Source organism: Babylonia areolata, chromosome 22 (genome assembly GCF_041734735.1).
Source record: "Babylonia areolata isolate BAREFJ2019XMU chromosome 22, ASM4173473v1, whole genome shotgun sequence".
NCBI lineage: Eukaryota > Metazoa > Mollusca > Gastropoda > Neogastropoda > Buccinidae > Babylonia > Babylonia areolata.
In genome coordinates, this window is record NC_134897.1 from 25,262,522 (window position 1) to 25,279,674 (window position 17,153).

The 17,153-nt window shown below is 43.4% G+C and overlaps 1 protein-coding gene across 1 annotated transcript in view; it reads left to right on the forward strand.

The window, feature by feature from the left end:
• The first annotated feature begins 2,302 nt into the window (after positions 1-2,302).
• LOC143297444 (scavenger receptor cysteine-rich domain-containing protein DMBT1-like) overlaps positions 2,303-17,153 on the forward strand; it is an 80,746-nt gene continuing 65,895 nt past the window's right edge. The window contains exons 1-2 of the mRNA XM_076609815.1: positions 2,303-2,650; positions 15,269-15,432. Coding sequence (XP_076465930.1) covers positions 2,551-2,650; positions 15,269-15,432 — 264 coding nt within the window. The 5' untranslated portion in view covers positions 2,303-2,550. The remainder of the gene's footprint in view (positions 2,651-15,268; positions 15,433-17,153) is intronic.

Genomic DNA, 17,153 nt, shown 5'->3' on the forward strand with positions numbered 1-17,153 from the left:
TGAACGGCGAATTAGGAATAAGCGAAACAGGGATCGGCGAATCGAGGCGACCACTCGATGACAAACATGTTCGTCAGTGAAAGGATTTCAGCTCATCATATTATTGAAGCTTACATGTCAGGATGTCCAGTCAGCAGTCTTTGTCTGGACATCCTTTTCTTGGGAATGCGTATTAAATTTTGTACCTTCCAAAGTACACAAAACGGTAATTACTTCAGATTCATGACACTCTCATGATCTCAATTAATCAAGGTTTAGCAGTCAAAGGGTTAACAGGTTTACAGCCGTATCAGTAGCAGATTGATTGAATTAACGTTTTCACGTTTGTATTACTGGAGGTCGTTGTTGTCATCGTCGTCGAAATAATAGTAGAAGTATCAGTAGTAGTATCGTTCAAAGTCCTTTTTTTGGTCTACACGTGATATTAGGACGTGGTAGTAGTAGTAGTTGTTGTAGTATCATTTAATTAGACCATAGTATTCTTAGCAGTAGCACCAACAGGAGCAGGAGCAACGGCAATGGTAGCAGTAGAAATTATAGCATCAATAGTTGTGGTGGCAGTGCCACTCTCTCTGTCTGTCTGTCTGTCTGTCTGTCTGTCTCTCTCTCTCTCTTTTCAACATCGATGCGATGTCAGTTATGGCTTCAGGAGCTTTCGAGTCTCCAGTTTGTGTGTCTTTGCGCGAAACAACCAGTCACAAGGCCTTTGCATCATTTTCTTTCCAGCAAGCCTGCGGAAAGTGAGTGGCACGCCTCAGTCTTTTGATTTTTCTCTGCATTAAAGAGCAATAAACTGGCCATAGCTATGTGGTAGTAGTAGTAGTAGTAGTAGTAGTTGTTGTTGTTGTTGTTGCAGTAGTAGTAGCAGTAGTAGTAGCAGTAGTAGTAGTAGTTGTTGTTGTTGTAGCAGTAGCAGTAGTAGTAGTAGTAGTAGTAGCAGTAGTAGTAGTAAGTAGCAACAGCAGCGGAGGAAGGTGGCAGAATAGTTAAGACGTTCGTCCTTCAATCCAGATTCCGTGGGAGTCTGGGTTCCAATCTCGCTCTCGCCCTTTCTCCCAAGTTTGACTGGAAAATCGAACAGCGTCTAGTCATTCGGATGAGACGATAAACCGAGGTCCCGAGTGTGGCACGCACTTGGCGCACTGAGAAAGAAGCACGAGAGTGCTGTCTTATGACAAATTCCTGTAGAAGAAATCCACTCTAATATGTACACAAAATATATGTGCATGCAACTCAAGGCCTGACTAAGCGCGTTGGGTTATGCTGCTGGTTAGGCATCTTACTAGCAAATGCGGTGTAGCATATATGGATTTGTCTGAACTCAGTGACACCTCCTTGAGAAAGTGAAGCTGAAACTGAAACTGCAGCAGTGGTAGTGTCGTTTATGAAGAACACATATGAAGAGCACCTGTTGAAGTAGAAATGATAGTAGTTTCTATTCTTTCTTTCTTTTTTTTTCTTTTTTTTAACCATATCTATGTCATGTCAGCAATGGATTCAGGAACGTTCGAGTGTCGGGATGGTTACAAAATATTTGGAACTACACAGCCGATCATAATACATCGTTCTCCATGTAGCAGGCCACTCCAGTCTTACAGTTATTTAGTCCTGTATTGGGAAATCTTGTTGTACAACTTTTTTTCTGACTTTTGCTGTTTCCATATGCTCAGGAGTTGGTCATGTTTGATACTCTGTGTGATATTGTAACCCACCCCCACGCCCCACCCCACGCTCCAATTGAGAATAGTAACCCACCCCATGTTTCATAAAACTTGAAATTCAAAACTTAAAAAAGAATATGACACACAATAGACAAACAGCGAACAAATGATCAGTTGTCGACGTGTTTTGGAAAGCTAAGTAAGTTAGAAAGGGAGAAGCGAGAGTGATCGTCGGCCTAGAGTTTCAGCCTGGGAATCCGCCCCCTTCATTTCCATTGCTAATGAGCCCCCATGCGGACTACCTCGATGTCTGACAACAAGCCGTTTTGTCCCGTGGTTAATTCTGCGGCAAGGTACGTAACGGTGCGTCCCAATCTCTCACTTTTCGTCACTGTTGTAACAGGAGACATGGGGTGAGGATGGAGATTGGGGGCGGGGGGGGGGGGGGGGGGGTGAGATGTGGGGGCTGAGTTGTTGGGCGGTTGGGGCTATGAGGCGGGGTGTGGAGGGAGAGGGGGGGGTGGAGCTAAGGAGTGGGGCTGGGATGGCGGGGGGGGGGGGGTGGGGGGGTGTCAGGGTTAGTGTGGGTGGTGGTGGCGGGGAGTACTGTCGGTATAAAAACTTTCGACACGTTTATTGTTTTGTGTGGAATGATTCTGCATTCTTTTACGCACCTTATAAAGCTCTCTGCCGTGGTCGTTAACGTATCCTTTTGTGTTGGTTGCTCTCTCTCTCCTCTTCGAGGGAATACAGAGACGCTGTGTGTGTGTATATATATATATATATACGCGTGTGTGTGTCGTTGTGTCTTCTATTCCACCGTCCTCGAGGCAACAGCTGGCAGGAGAAGTGGACACAAGGCGTCACCAGGCTTTGGAGGTCCACAGAGATGACTCTTGGTTCGGGGATGTGGTGGTCATCCTCCCTGCTGGCGGTGACTGTGGTGCTGGTGGTGGCGGTGGTTCCCTCACACCAGGTGGCCGTTGGTGGTGAGTTTTATTTCTATGTGTGTGTGCTCGTCATGACATCTGCAACCATCTACCTGAAGATCTAGTCATCAGCCCCATCCACATGTAATATGCGGCTTCTGTTCAAACGCGCGCGCGCGCGCGCGCGCGCGCGCGTGTGTATGTGTGTGTGCGCACGCGTGCGTGCGTGTGTGTGTGTGTGTGTGTGTGTGTGTGTGTGCAGTGCGTGCATGTGTGAGTATGCACAAGTTTTTATATTAATATACACTGGCTTGAATCCTAATTTCTACTGTATCTGTGTTTGTGTATGATTTTCGATTTATGTTCGTACCTTGTTATGTACTAACCCCCCCGCCCCCTCCACCCAATATTCCTTGTGACCCCGGTACACTCGGTAATAAAGACATATTCTATTCTATTCTTCTATTCTATTCTGTCTGCAACATTAGTAGCAGCTTTCACAACGGACTCGTTCTCCGTGAGATAAAAACTGATTCAATCAACGAGCTCTTAGGGCTTGGCCTGCAGCTCTCGGTTTGTGTGCAGGTTGGGTGAACGTTTGGCTGAAAAAGTGTTGCAGTGTTCAGTTCAATTCAGCTGCTCAGTAATAATCATAATAATAGTAATAATAATAATGGTATTTATATAGCGCTGAATCTTGTGTATAGACAAATCAAAGCTCTTTCGCACCAGTCATTCACTCGCATGCATAACTCAAAACTGGAGAAACTGAAGACAAGCAAGAGGCAGGGAAGGGAGGCTATTTTGGGAAGAGGTAGGTTTTAAGGCCAGACTTGAAAGAGCTGAGTGTGGAGACTTGACGAAGCGAAAGAGAAGGTTCATTTCATTTGCAAGGTCCAGAGACAGAGAAAGAACGGCGGCCAACAGTCGGGAATTTGATCTGGATCTGGGTGTACGTAAACAGAGTGGATCCGAAGATCCAAGAAGGCGTCATTGCGTTCCGACAAATCCATCTACGCTACTTCAACATATTTGCTGAACAGATGCCTGACCAGCAGCGTGACCCAAAGCGCTTAGTCAGGCCTTAAGTGGAAATGAATAAAGATGAAATGAAATGAATAAGTAAATAGATAAAAATGTTGCAGAATATATAATCAGTTTGTCAGCGTGCGGACATGCACACCGTATCTGGAAAAAAAAACCAACAAAATTAAAACAGCATACATACATACATACATACATACATACGTACGTACGATCGTACGTACACCTTCAAGTAGACTGTGGCTTTCTCCTTCCCCGCTCTCTCTCTGTCTCCATCTCTGTCTCTGTCTCTGTCTGTCTGTCTCTCTCTCTGATGAAAGTCATCACATCGAAGCAGACGTTTTTTTCGTGTGGCATAATACTTTGTGGAGAGAGGCAATTTTGATATATGTGTGATTGCACGAGGCACTCAATGAATGTATTTTTCTTATTATTATGAGAGCTCATGTAGATGCATGCTCTCTGACACAACTTGTTTGTCGTCGTACCTGTACGGCCGTTCGGCTTACAGCCACAGAGAACTTTGGATCTGTGACCCTAGTGCTCAGGTGAGAGTGGGGAAAAAAAACTTAGAATATTTCTGGTGTTTATTTTAATTCATTGTTATAGGTCGATGGAGTAATTTGGATAAGTGTATTTGTATGTGCATTTGATGGTCGTTTTGCTTTATGGTCTTTAAAAGAATTCTTATTTTAATATCACACTGTTTCTAAAGTTCGCAGTAAGATTCCTTTTTGTCAGAATGTTTATAATATCACTGCCAATGTGACAGGGAGAAAAGAATATTGTTTTGCTCACACTTGATTTGACTTAATCTTTGTTTCATTATTAGAATGATTTCCACTGAGACTTTCTTCTTAATGTTGGAATCATGGAATATAAATTTGTAACATGTAATTACTGACGCTTATTTGGTAAACATATGATTGGATTGAAAAGACAGAAAGAGGCTGAAAGATATTACTATTACGAAGATGATAGCTAAGGAATTGTATCTATAATTGGCAAATTAATGTTGAGAATGATGCGTGACTGAACCTAGGAGAGATAGTAAAATTGTACAGGGCACGCACGCACCCACTCACACATGTGACTGACGGGACTAACGAACAAGACAAGACAATACGGAGACAAGCCAATACACGTACATTAGCAAAGATGGACAAAGTATTTTTGTTTGGTTTAAAGAGCTTGTGGGTTGGCGCTGGGCCGAGACCCAGCCGCAGCAGCAGCAGCAGCAGGAGCAGCAGTAACCGTTGATGGCGCCACCGTGGAGGGTAGCCAAGCTGTGGAGAAGGCGCTGAGGAGCAGCCTGTGTTTTGGACCTAGGACTGGAGTGAAACGGACTCTTGGACATGAGTATTACCGTTGTGTTGTGCAGTGTGATGTGTGTTGTTGCCCTTCGACCATGATTTAGTATGAGTGAATGTGTGATTTTTTTCAAATACAGCTGGTTTGTGTGTGTGTGTGTGTGTGTGTGTGTGTGTGTGTGTGTGTAAATATTTGCAAAGATATCCGTCTCCTGTGTTATTATGCACGTGAACATGGCTGACTGAGAGGAGTGATATGTTAACTTTTCTGTCTATATCTGAACGGGTATGAATGGATGTCTTTACACTGTCTTTCAATCGCTGTCTCTCTGTCACTTCCTCTGTTTCTCTATCTGCCATTTTTTCCATCTGTCTTGTGTCGCTGTGTCTGTTTTGCACTGGAGTGTTTTCTCCCCCCCACCCCCGCCCTCACGTGTGTGTGTGTGTGTGTGTGTGTGTGGTGGGGGTTGGAGTGTTCGTGTGTGTGTGTGGTGTTGTGTGTGTGTGTGTGTGTGTGTGTGTGTGTAAGTAGCATACACTGATTTTTAAGAGACTTACGATTCTGTCGATAAAAATTTTACTGTGGCCTATACTTTGGAAGAATGGCGTCAAAGGTGACCTTTAAAGGTGTAGTCATAGCATGTCAAAGACAAAGATGTAGTGCTAAAGTGACAGATTGCAAATTCCGTACCCGAGGCGTGAAACAAGGAGATGCCCATAGTCCTGTATTTTCTTTTTTTCATCAACGGGTTGGCAATAGGAATTACTGGAGAGCGGAGGCATGGATCAACATTCACACATGACTAAGAGTTTTCATTATTACTGGCTGACGATTTTGCTTTTTTGTCAGAAACCGTTGCGTGTTTACAAACGCAGCTGAATAATTTGTCACGAGCAGTTTTTCGTTATGTATAATACTAATAGTAAATACAGATAAAAGTAACGTTATTTGTATTTGGAAAGGGGGGTTACTTAGCTGCCAGAAAAAGGCGAATTTATTATAGAGTGGCTATGCCTGTTGTGAATGCATACAAACAGTAGGGATTCATTATTTTTACAAGACTAAGTTTTGTGGCAGTATGTTGTGACCAAGGCAGTAGAGCCGAAAACGCTTTTTTGTATATTCTATAGAAATGACACAAGCTGAAAATGAGTCTCTGAACACTCTTCAAAAGTTATTGGATTCACAAATTCAACCCATGTTTCAATGTGCTGAGATATGGAGCGTAGACAATGCAGCATTTCTTTGTTAAAAAAATTCATTAGCTCTCTGGAGACTTCTAAAAGTAGAAATGCCAACACCTAACGATTTTGTATATGGAGAAACAGGAAAGTACCTATCTATATAAATCCGTGCACAAGATGTATTATTTACTGGCTAAGATTATTGAGAATGCTTGAGTCTAGTTTAACTCGCAAATCATATCGAACTTTTCTCGGCCAGGAAGACGTATCCGCTGCAGTTGTACATGTTTGGATTTGGTTATGTTTAGTTAAACAAATGAGCTATTGACGAATTTCTCAGATCGTTCTAAAACAAGGGTAACTTATGCAGATGGCAAGAATGTGATTTTCATATGTGAGAGATTTAATGTTTACAGAACTTTCTGCGTTGTACGAGATGTGAAAGCACATTTACTTTTAAACATAGATCGGCACTTAAAGTATTCAAAGGCAAGATTCATACTTGGTATTTTTGACATTGGAGTGCACTATTACCGATAAAGAGCAAGTAATGCAGCTAACCATGTGTGTAAGGAGCATTAAGGAGAAAGAATGAAATACATGTTGTCCAAAGTTGCCTTATCCTGCATGATTTGAAAACAAAGTATATGACACACGAATTCTATACATTTCCAAGTCAGCTTAGATCAGTGGCTCCCAGACATGAACAGACCATGTGCAATTTGCCAGTCTGTTTAAAGCGTTCAAACTGCTGTCAACCCTGGTGTCTTAAAACACTGAAGTAAGTTTGCTTCTTGATACGTCCGGGTATTACTTGGTGTTTTCATATGATAAACTGCTTACAACCCTTCAGGAGGTACAATGGTTTTATACTTTAATAAATTATCTGTGTCAGTATTAGTATCCGTATCCGCCTCTCTCTGTCTCTGTCTCTGTCTGTCTGTCTGTCTGTCTGTCTCTCTCTCTCTCATATATATATATATATTATCTCAAAACCTTTCTTTTCCACTCTCACATATTGGTTGTACGAACACACGCACACATACATGCATATACACTCATATATACACGCACGCATGCACACATATTCACACACACACACACACACACACACACACACACACACACACACACACACACACACACACACACACACACACACACATTCAATTCACCCTCGTTCCCATTTATGAATTTCTTTAAATATCTATTTCAAAACACACTTTAACCTTCTTATACAGACTTAAGATGTCTTCAGTGTACGTCTCTTGAAAACAAGTCATACCGCTTTGTTAAGGGCATCATCAGCTTTTACCATCAAACTCGTAAAGATACAGTTCAAGAGTGTTGTGTTACCTTGTGACAGGTACGTCTGTACACGATGGTGGGGCCCTGTTCGGGTTATTGCCACACACAGTGCAGTCACATCAGTGCACCAGGACATGAATTTCGTGACTGATGTCTTCTGACGAGTTGTATGTTACTGGTGGACATTGAAGGATATAGTACATCTTTTCGTTTGTTTGTTTCTTGTTGTTTTTCTTCTGTTCAACCCTCTCTGTTCGGTCGTTGGTGTTTGTTTCTTTCGATGTTTGATTTTTAAAGGGGTTGTCAACTTTGAGACGATTTTGATGTACGTGTTAGATAAGATTCACAAAGCGAAACAGTTAATGATTCTCAAGTACGCAATTTACAGTTCACGTGTGTTCCGGTTAAGATTCACTCGTGCACCAAATATAAAGATTCACTCGTGCATCAGTATAATTCATTCGCGCATCATATTTATTTGGCTCGTGTACAAATTATGGTACTATGATTCGCATACGCATCTGATACAGTTCACATGTGGTCCAGATAATATTCACTTGAGAACCAATAACGATTCACTTATATTCCAGTTATGGTTGTTTTACTTTGCTACAATCGACACACACTTTGTTTTATATTGATAGATCTATTCATATTTTATGTTTAATACATTTTGTAAGTACATATGCGAAAATGCGTGCGTTGATGTGTGCGTACAGGCAGGTGCGTGTACGTGTGTGTGTGTGTGTGTGTGTGTGTGTGTGTGTGTGTGTGTGTGTGAGAGAGAGAGAGAGAGAGAGAGAGAGAGAGCGTGCACTTGTTTTAGTTAGTGAAAAGGCCATGTCGTTATCGGCATTGTTTTCCTATGACTGTTGTGTGTTTTTATCATATGTGTCGTTTTACTGTCCTGCTTGTAATTTTTTGTATAAAACACATTCTTCTTCACACTCTTACTGAGATAGTAATGTTAACGTGAATCTGATTTTGATTCTGATTTGCACTTGTAAAATTCACTTGTGCACAAGATAAAATTCACTTGTGCACAAAATCATTTTTATTTTGTGCACCAAATTATGTTTACTTCGGCACATTGCAAGAAAACATACCGTACTTTTCGGCCTACAAGGCGCTACTTGTTTTTTTTTTTTGTTTTTTTTAAATAATTTTTTAAAAGTTATTTTGAACTCGTATAAGACGCACACATCCGATAAGCCTGATCTGTCGTAAAATGAAAGTCTTTCAGTATGGCTCTGCAAACAGCGGATGTTGCTTTTTGAGTAGTGACGTCATCTTCGGAAAACTGGTTCGGAATCCGACTTGTTTTTGTCTGCCTGTTGACTGGGCTCTGTTCCTCCTTTCGTCTGCTCTGTCAAGAGTGTTATCTGCTGGGGTTTTTGGGTTGTTGTTCTTTTTTTTTACAGCTTTTTAATATTTCAGTTTAACAGCTTTCAGTCAAATGTACACTGTTGTAAAGCCCCAGTTCATTCTCTTGTTCAATCAGAATTCAGTCAGCTCGCCCTGCGTTCGGTCCCGTCCGCCATTTTGTTTTGCGTTCTGCTTTCGAAACACTTCTCGCTTCACTACTTTCGCACAACGAAGTTTGCCGCTACTCATACACTGCTCTTTTTTCATTGCCTTCGGGCGAACTGTGATCATCACATTCAGTTGAAATTTGATGTAATATGCGATTTGGTTTCATCCAAGTATGTGGTGAACATGAACCTTGTCGAATCGAACAGTGGTAAGGTTGATGCGTTGCTGTTCAGTGCGATCACGAGCGTCTAATAGGATCAACAACGTTGTCATAAATTTGTAGCGACAGGTGGCCCCAAGTGGCGGTCATTTAGTTTTCAGACAGCGCGCACGCAGCCGAAAAGACGCAGGGGTCAGATTTGAAATTATATATATATATATATATATATATATATATATATATGTGGAGGCCATATAGGCCGAGAAGTACTCGAGCAGAAGGCAACATTAACCGGTGTGGCAGTTGGTTTTCTGGTTCTTCAGCTAAATCTTAGTCTCACTTATACACTGAATAAAACTGATTTGTGTACCAGATTTGTAGTACTGGTGTATTGGATAACGTTTACATGTGCACCGTCAAGAGACAGTATTTGTCGTACTTCAAACTTACGAGTGTCTTCTCAAAGCACCAGTTGCTCCATCACAGCTTGTGTTTATCTGCATCAGTTAAGATTTACTCCTCAGTGTACCATGATTTACATGAAGCAAATTTTACTCATCCAGGTAAAAATAACTTGCTCCATTAAGGATTTAGCTATTCGTGCACCATGTGAGGTTTACTTGCCCTTGGTAAGATTTAATATGAAATGAAAATTTACTTATCCCGAAAAAAATTTAATTTATTTCATTAAGGATTTACTCGTATACCACGTAACATTTGCTTGTGCACCAGGCAAGACTTATCGTACACCAGATATATATTGTAAGATGTGTTCATACTGCAGTTAGTGTTCACTTGTGCGCCATAAGAGAATGTGATTCACACGCTGCTCTCTGCTGGAAAACTACAGCTTCCAGGTTTACACTTCGACAGATAGACAGGTAGGCACACAGACAGGCAGGTAGGTATGCAGACAGGCAGACAGGCAAGCAGACAGACAGAAACATTGTTGATTCGTCTTCTTCCTCTCCACCTTGTCGAGTAGCACTTTATAGATGTAGGGCAAATACATACGCATCGTAAAATTTCAAGCACTCACACATACCTACACACACACACACACACACACACACACACAGAGTTAAAAAACTAGATACATCACATTTTTTACTTGATGGATGGGCGTTGGTGGATGTATGGACTGGACCTGGCAATCCTGAACTTTCTATTGTTCATTTCATGGTGACTTTGTGGTTCTTGGCAGAATCTTGCGGTTAACACTTTTGTGTTGGTTATTTTTCTTTCTTCGAGCTGTGTATGTGTGCGATGCTTTCCAGTTGTTAGCCTCAGTGTTAAGCTCTTTCTTTTGTTTTCTTCTTCTTGTATATTTACGAGTTCCTGCTACAGTGAACGATAATATCCAACTGTGAAAACCAATGCCTTACGAAAATGTCTGCAACAACCAGTATATGTGACGGGACATTGCACGAAATTTATCCACTTCGCAAGCGTCACCTGAAATAACGCGAAAGGCCGCACGCACATTATCTTTAAAAAAAACAACAACAAAAAAACGTGCTCCATATCACACACACACCCCAACAACACACACATACAACCACCACCACCTTCCCACCCCCACCTCCATCCCACACCAAGATCACACACTCAAAGATTACGTGAAACATGATCCAACACGCCCCACATCACACCACACAAAACCACTCCTAACAGCACATACATACATCCATCCCTCCGCTCCAACACCAATCCTCTCCCTACTCCCACTCCAACCATTCCCAAACACATTGCATGCATGTGAAATCTGGCAACCGAGCGGCGATAACAAGGTAGTAATCAGGGCGCACAAAATGACTGGTCGTTAATTAAAGCACGCCAGGCACGATCATTTCCGGCTGGCTATCTAACGGTCCAATCAGCGGCCCTGTCGGTTCGTGCGTGCGCAACGTTCTGCACGTGAAGATTCCGTCCTGGTCACGGGGCCGACAAGGGGGATTACCCGTCCGTCCACCTCGGTGATTTCGTCATTGGGTCCATTTTGTGTGTGATTTGTTGTGGGCGTTGTGGTGCCGGAGTTTGTTTGTTGTTGTTTTATGGCAATTTGGGGGGTATTGTTAGGTGATATTGCACGCGCGCGCACATACACACATACGCGTGCACATACACATACGCGTACGCACGCACACACACACACACACATACACGCACGCTCGTACGCACACACACATATAGAGATATAGAGAGGGAGAGAGAGACACAGAGAGAGAGAGGATTAATGTTTCATGGAGATTGAGACAGAGAAAACAGGGACACACAGAGACAGACACAGAGACAGACACAGATTCAGACACGCACGCGCACGCACGCGCACGCACACACGCACGCACACACACACACACGCGCGCGCGTACACAGTTTGGAATTTCACCTGCAGGGTAAATAGAATTTTTAGCACAATGGAAAATATATTCATTAAAAATATACGCCCCCCTGAACAAGCGAACGTTCCGCACTAGTCTTTCAATTTTGCATACAAAGCCAGTGAAAAAGAGGTGACCTTAATACGAAAGCACACATCGAAAGAATCGAGTGGTAAATAGCGATGACAATAATGCAGTGATGAACCTGTCAAGCTGTACATGTTGAGTCAAGCTTCTGATTCAGCATTGTCAGGTGACTGCTCAGTGTTTGAGTTTAGTAATGAAACTGAACGAAGTTGTTGTTGTTGTTGTTGTTGTTCAAAAACAACTAACCAAACAAACACAAAAACATCTGACACAACCAACCGCAACACACAAAAAAAGCCTGTTAACCCATCTCCCTCTTTCACGCGGACCAATGAAAATTTGAATCTACAGCCACCACTGTACCCAGTCATCCCTCTTTCTTTTCTTTTTTTTTTTTTTTTTTTTTTGGTACATAACATACGATATCCTGAATGATCATCCTCTCGACAGCTCCTCCCCGCAAAACACACACATATGCTCGCATGCATGCACCAGGCGCGCGAGCGAGTGCATACACGCACGCACACACACACACACACACACACACACACACACACACACACACACAGAGTTAAAAAACTAGATACATCACATTTTTTACTTGATGGATGGGCGTTGGTGGATGTATGGACTGGACCTGGCAATCCTGAACTTTCTATTGTTCATTTCATGGTGACTTTGTGGTTCTTGGCAGAATCTTGCGGTTAACACTTTTGTGTTGGTTATTTTTCTTTCTTCGAGCTGTGTATGTGTGCGATGCTTTCCAGTTGTTAGCCTCAGTGTTAAGCTCTTTCTTTTGTTTTCTTCTTCTTGTATATTTACGAGTTCCTGCTACAGTGAACGATAATATCCGACTGTGAAAACCAATGCCTTATGAAAATGTCTGCAACAACCAGTATATGTGACGGGACATTGCACGAAATTTATCCACTTCGCAAGCGTCACCTGAAATAACGCGAAAGGCCGCACGCACATTATCTTTAAAAAAAACAACAACAAAAAAACGTGCTCCATATCACACACACACCCCAACAACACACACATACAACCACCACCACCTTCCCACCCCCACCTCCATCCCACACCAAGATCACACACTCAAAGATTACGTGAAACATGATCCAACACGCCCCACATCACACCACACAAAACCACTCCTAACAGCACATACATACATCCATCCCTCCGCTCCAACACCAATCCTCTCCCTACTCCCACTCCAACCATTCCCAAACACATTGCATGCATGTGAAATCTGGCAACCGAGCGGCGATAACAAGGTAGTAATCAGGGCGCACAAAATGACTGGTCGTTAATTAAAGCACGCCAGGCACGATCATTTCCGGCTGGCTATCTAACGGTCCAATCAGCGGCCCTGTCGGTTCGTGCGTGCGCAACGTTCTGCACGTGAAGATTCCGTCCTGGTCACGGGGCCGACAAGGGGGATTACCCGTCCGTCCACCTCGGTGATTTCGTCATTGGGTCCATTTTGTGTGTGATTTGTTGTGGGCGTTGTGGTGCCGGAGTTTGTTTGTTGTTGTTTTATGGCAATTTGGGGGGTATTGTTAGGTGATATTGCACGCGCGCGCACATACACACATACGCGTGCACATACACATACGCGTACGCACGCACACACACACACACACATACACGCACGCTCGTACGCACACACACATATAGAGATATAGAGAGGGAGAGAGAGACACAGAGAGAGAGAGGATTAATGTTTCATAGAGATTGAGACAGAGAAAACAGGGACACACAGAGACAGACACAGAGACAGACACAGATTCAGACACGCACGCGCACGCACGCGCACGCACACACGCACGCACACACACACACACGCGCGCGCGTACACAGTTTGGAATTTCACCTGCAGGGTAAATAGAATTTTTAGCACAATGGAAAATATATTCATTAAAAATATACGCCCCCCTGAACAAGCGAACGTTCCGCACTAGTCTTTCAATTTTGCATACAAAGCCAGTGAAAAAGAGGTGACCTTAATACGAAAGCACACATCGAAAGAATCGAGTGGTAAATAGCGATGACAATAATGCAGTGATGAACCTGTCAAGCTGTACATGTTGAGTCAAGCTTCTGATTCAGCATTGTCAGGTGACTGCTCAGTGTTTGAGTTTAGTAATGAAACTGAACGAAGTTGTTGTTGTTGTTGTTGTTGTTCAAAAACAACTAACCAAACAAACACAAAAACATCTGACACAACCAACCGCAACACACAAAAAAAGCCTGTTAACCCATCTCCCTCTTTCACGCGGACCAATGAAAATTTGAATCTACAGCCACCACTGTACCCAGTCATCCCTCTTTCTTTTTTTTTTTTTTTTTTTTTTTTTTGGTACATAACATACGATATCCTGAATGATCATCCTCTCGACAGCTCCTCCCCGCAAAACACACACATATGCTCGCATGCATGCACCAGGCGCGCGAGCGAGTGCATACACGCACGCACACACACACACACACACACACACACACACACACACACACACACAAACGCACACACACACGCACGCACGCACACACACACACTCACTCACTCACTCACTCACTCACATACATATCCGGACGACATCGGGGAAATAACATAACAAAACAAAAATCCCGTGAGCCACTAACTCCACCTTGTCTAATGTACATAAAGAAGGGTAATTTCTGGTCGGATGAATGATGTATCGGATGCCAAGTTATTAGAAATGATTAAAAAAAATTGCAGCTACGTTAGGTATGCTTTAAAACCTACTATTTCAACAAACATGTGAACATACACTTTTGTAAACTCGGAAGACCATTTGCAATCACGCCAAAGACCAAGCACTGTTTTTAACACATGAACACTTGTTTCCGCTCAGAAAAAAAGAAAACTGACACATTCATATTCACCCCCACCCCCACCCCCAAACAACTCCGACCCTCCACCCCCCACTCCACCCCCACCCCCCCAACACACACACATACACATAATTATGATAATAATAATTGTAATAATGATGATGATAGATGATAATGACACTGATAATGATAATAATGATGATGATGATGTTGATGCTATTAATGATAATAATAATAATAATAATAATACTAATAATAAAACTAATAAGAAGTAGTAGAATAGAATAGGTCTTTATTACCAAGTGTCCCGGGGTGGTAAGGGGTCAGATTTGGTCTACCTGAAATCTGAAATTAATTCTTTTGTTTTTGATACGTTGAGTTCTCATTTGTTTTTTTTTGTGTTTTTTTTATCACACCAGCTGACAAGTTCTAGTACTTCATCCCTATATTTTGACTTATCACTGTTCGTAATCAGCCCTTCTAAAGCAGTATCATCGGTAAACTTCACAATGGTGTTAAACTCATTGTGAATTGCACAGTTATGTGTAAATAGAATAATAATAATAATAATAATAATAATAATCACGACGACGACGATGATGATGATGATGATAATAACAGTAGTAACAATGATACTACTACTACTACTACTACTACTACTACTACTACGCCTACTCCTCCTCCTTCTCTTCCTCTTCGAACTACTATTACTACTACTACTACTACTTCTACGCCTACGACTCCTACGACAACGACGACTACTTGCACTACTGATGATGATAATAATGATCATTATTTTACCTGGCAGATCTTCAGCTACGGCTGGCCGGGGGCTCGAAGAACGGGGAGGGGAGGGTGGAGGTGAGGAGGTTCAGCAACGAGACGTGGGGCACTGTGTGCGGCAACAGGTGGGACGCCAAGGACACCGCTGTCGTCTGTCGGCAGGTCAATTCCGCCTACACCTGGGGACAGGTGAGAATGAAGGGTTGGGTGGATGGGTGACAACTCTTCCTACACCTGGGGACAGGTGAGAATGAAGGGTTGGGTGGATGGGTGACAACTCTTCCTACACCTGGGGACAGGTGAGAATGAAGGGTTGGGTGGATGGGTGGATGGGGTGACAACTCTTCCTACTCCTGGGGACAGGTGAGAATGAAGGGTTGGGTGGATGGGTGACAACTCTTCCTACACCTGGGGACAGGTGAGAATGAAGGGGAGGGTGGATGGGTAGATGGGGTGGCAACTCTTCCTACACCTGGGGACAGGTTAGAATGAAGGGGAGGGGGAGGGTGGATGGGTGACAACTCTTCCTACACCTGGGGACAGGTTAGAATGAAGGGGAGGGGGAGGGTGGATGGGTGACAACTCTTCCTACACCTGTGGACAGGTGAGAATGAAGAGGAGGGGGAGGGTGGATGGGTGACAACTCTTCCTACACCTGGGGACAGGTGAGAATGAAGGAGTGGATGGATGGATGGAGGTCAACTCCGCCTATGCCTGGGGACAGGTGAGAATGTAGGGGAGGGTGAGGGTAGATGAATAGATGGATGAATGGATGGAGGTCAACTCCGTCTACACCTGGTTCAGGTGAGAATGTAGGGGAGGGGGTGGATGAATGGATGGATGGAGGTCAGCTCTTACTACACCTGGGGACAGGTGAGAATGAAGGGGTGGATGGATGGGTGGGTGGATGGATGGATGTCAACTCCGCCTGCACCGAGAATGAAGGTGTGGGTGAGTGGATGGATGAGTGGATGAGTGGAAGATTGAATGGATGGATGGAAGGGTGGCAGTCAAACGAAGGTGGAACGAAGGAAGGAACGAAGGAAGGAAGGAAGGATTAGCTGTCAACTGCGCATACACATAGGGAAGGTGACAATGACTGACTGAAGGATGGATAATTAGAGATGGATGGATAGATGACATCTTTCTGATACGACATACTTGGAAAATAATAATTTATTTGTCTGTCTGTCTGCCTGTCCACCTGCCTTCCAGTCTGTCAAGTCTGTCTGTCAGTATGTGTATGTCTCTTTTGTATTTGTATTTCTTTTTATCACAACAGATTTCTCTGTGTGAAATTCGGGCTGCTCTCCCCAGGGAGAGCGCGTCGCTACGCTACAGCACCACCCATTTTTTTTTTTTCCTGCGTGCAGTTTTATTTGTTTTTCCTATCGAAGTGGATTTTTCGCTACACAACAGCGCCCCCGTCCCTTTTTTTTTCCCCGAGTGCAGTTTTATTTGTTTTCCTAATTGAAGTGGATTTTTCTACAGAATTTTGCCAGGAACAACCCTTTTGTTGCCGTGGGTTCTTTTACGTGCGCTAAGTGCATGCTGCACACGGGACCTCGGTTTATCGTCTCATCCGAATGACTAGCGTCCAGACCACCACTCAAGGCCTCGTGGAGGGGGAGAAAATATCGGCGGTCGAGCCGTGATTCGAACCAGCGCATTCAGATTCTCTCGCTTCCTAGGCGGACTCGTTACCTCTAGGCCATCTCTGTCTCTCTCTGTCTTTCTGTTTCTTAGTCGGTCTCTGTCTCTCTGTCCTCCTTTTCTGTCTTCCTGTCTGCCTGTCTGTCGTTCTGTCTCTGTCTCTCTCTTTGCTTCCGTATGTATGACTCTGTGTCTCACATTCTGTCTCTATCTTTATCTGTCTGTGCCTGTCTGTCTTCTGCTGTCTGTCTCTCTCA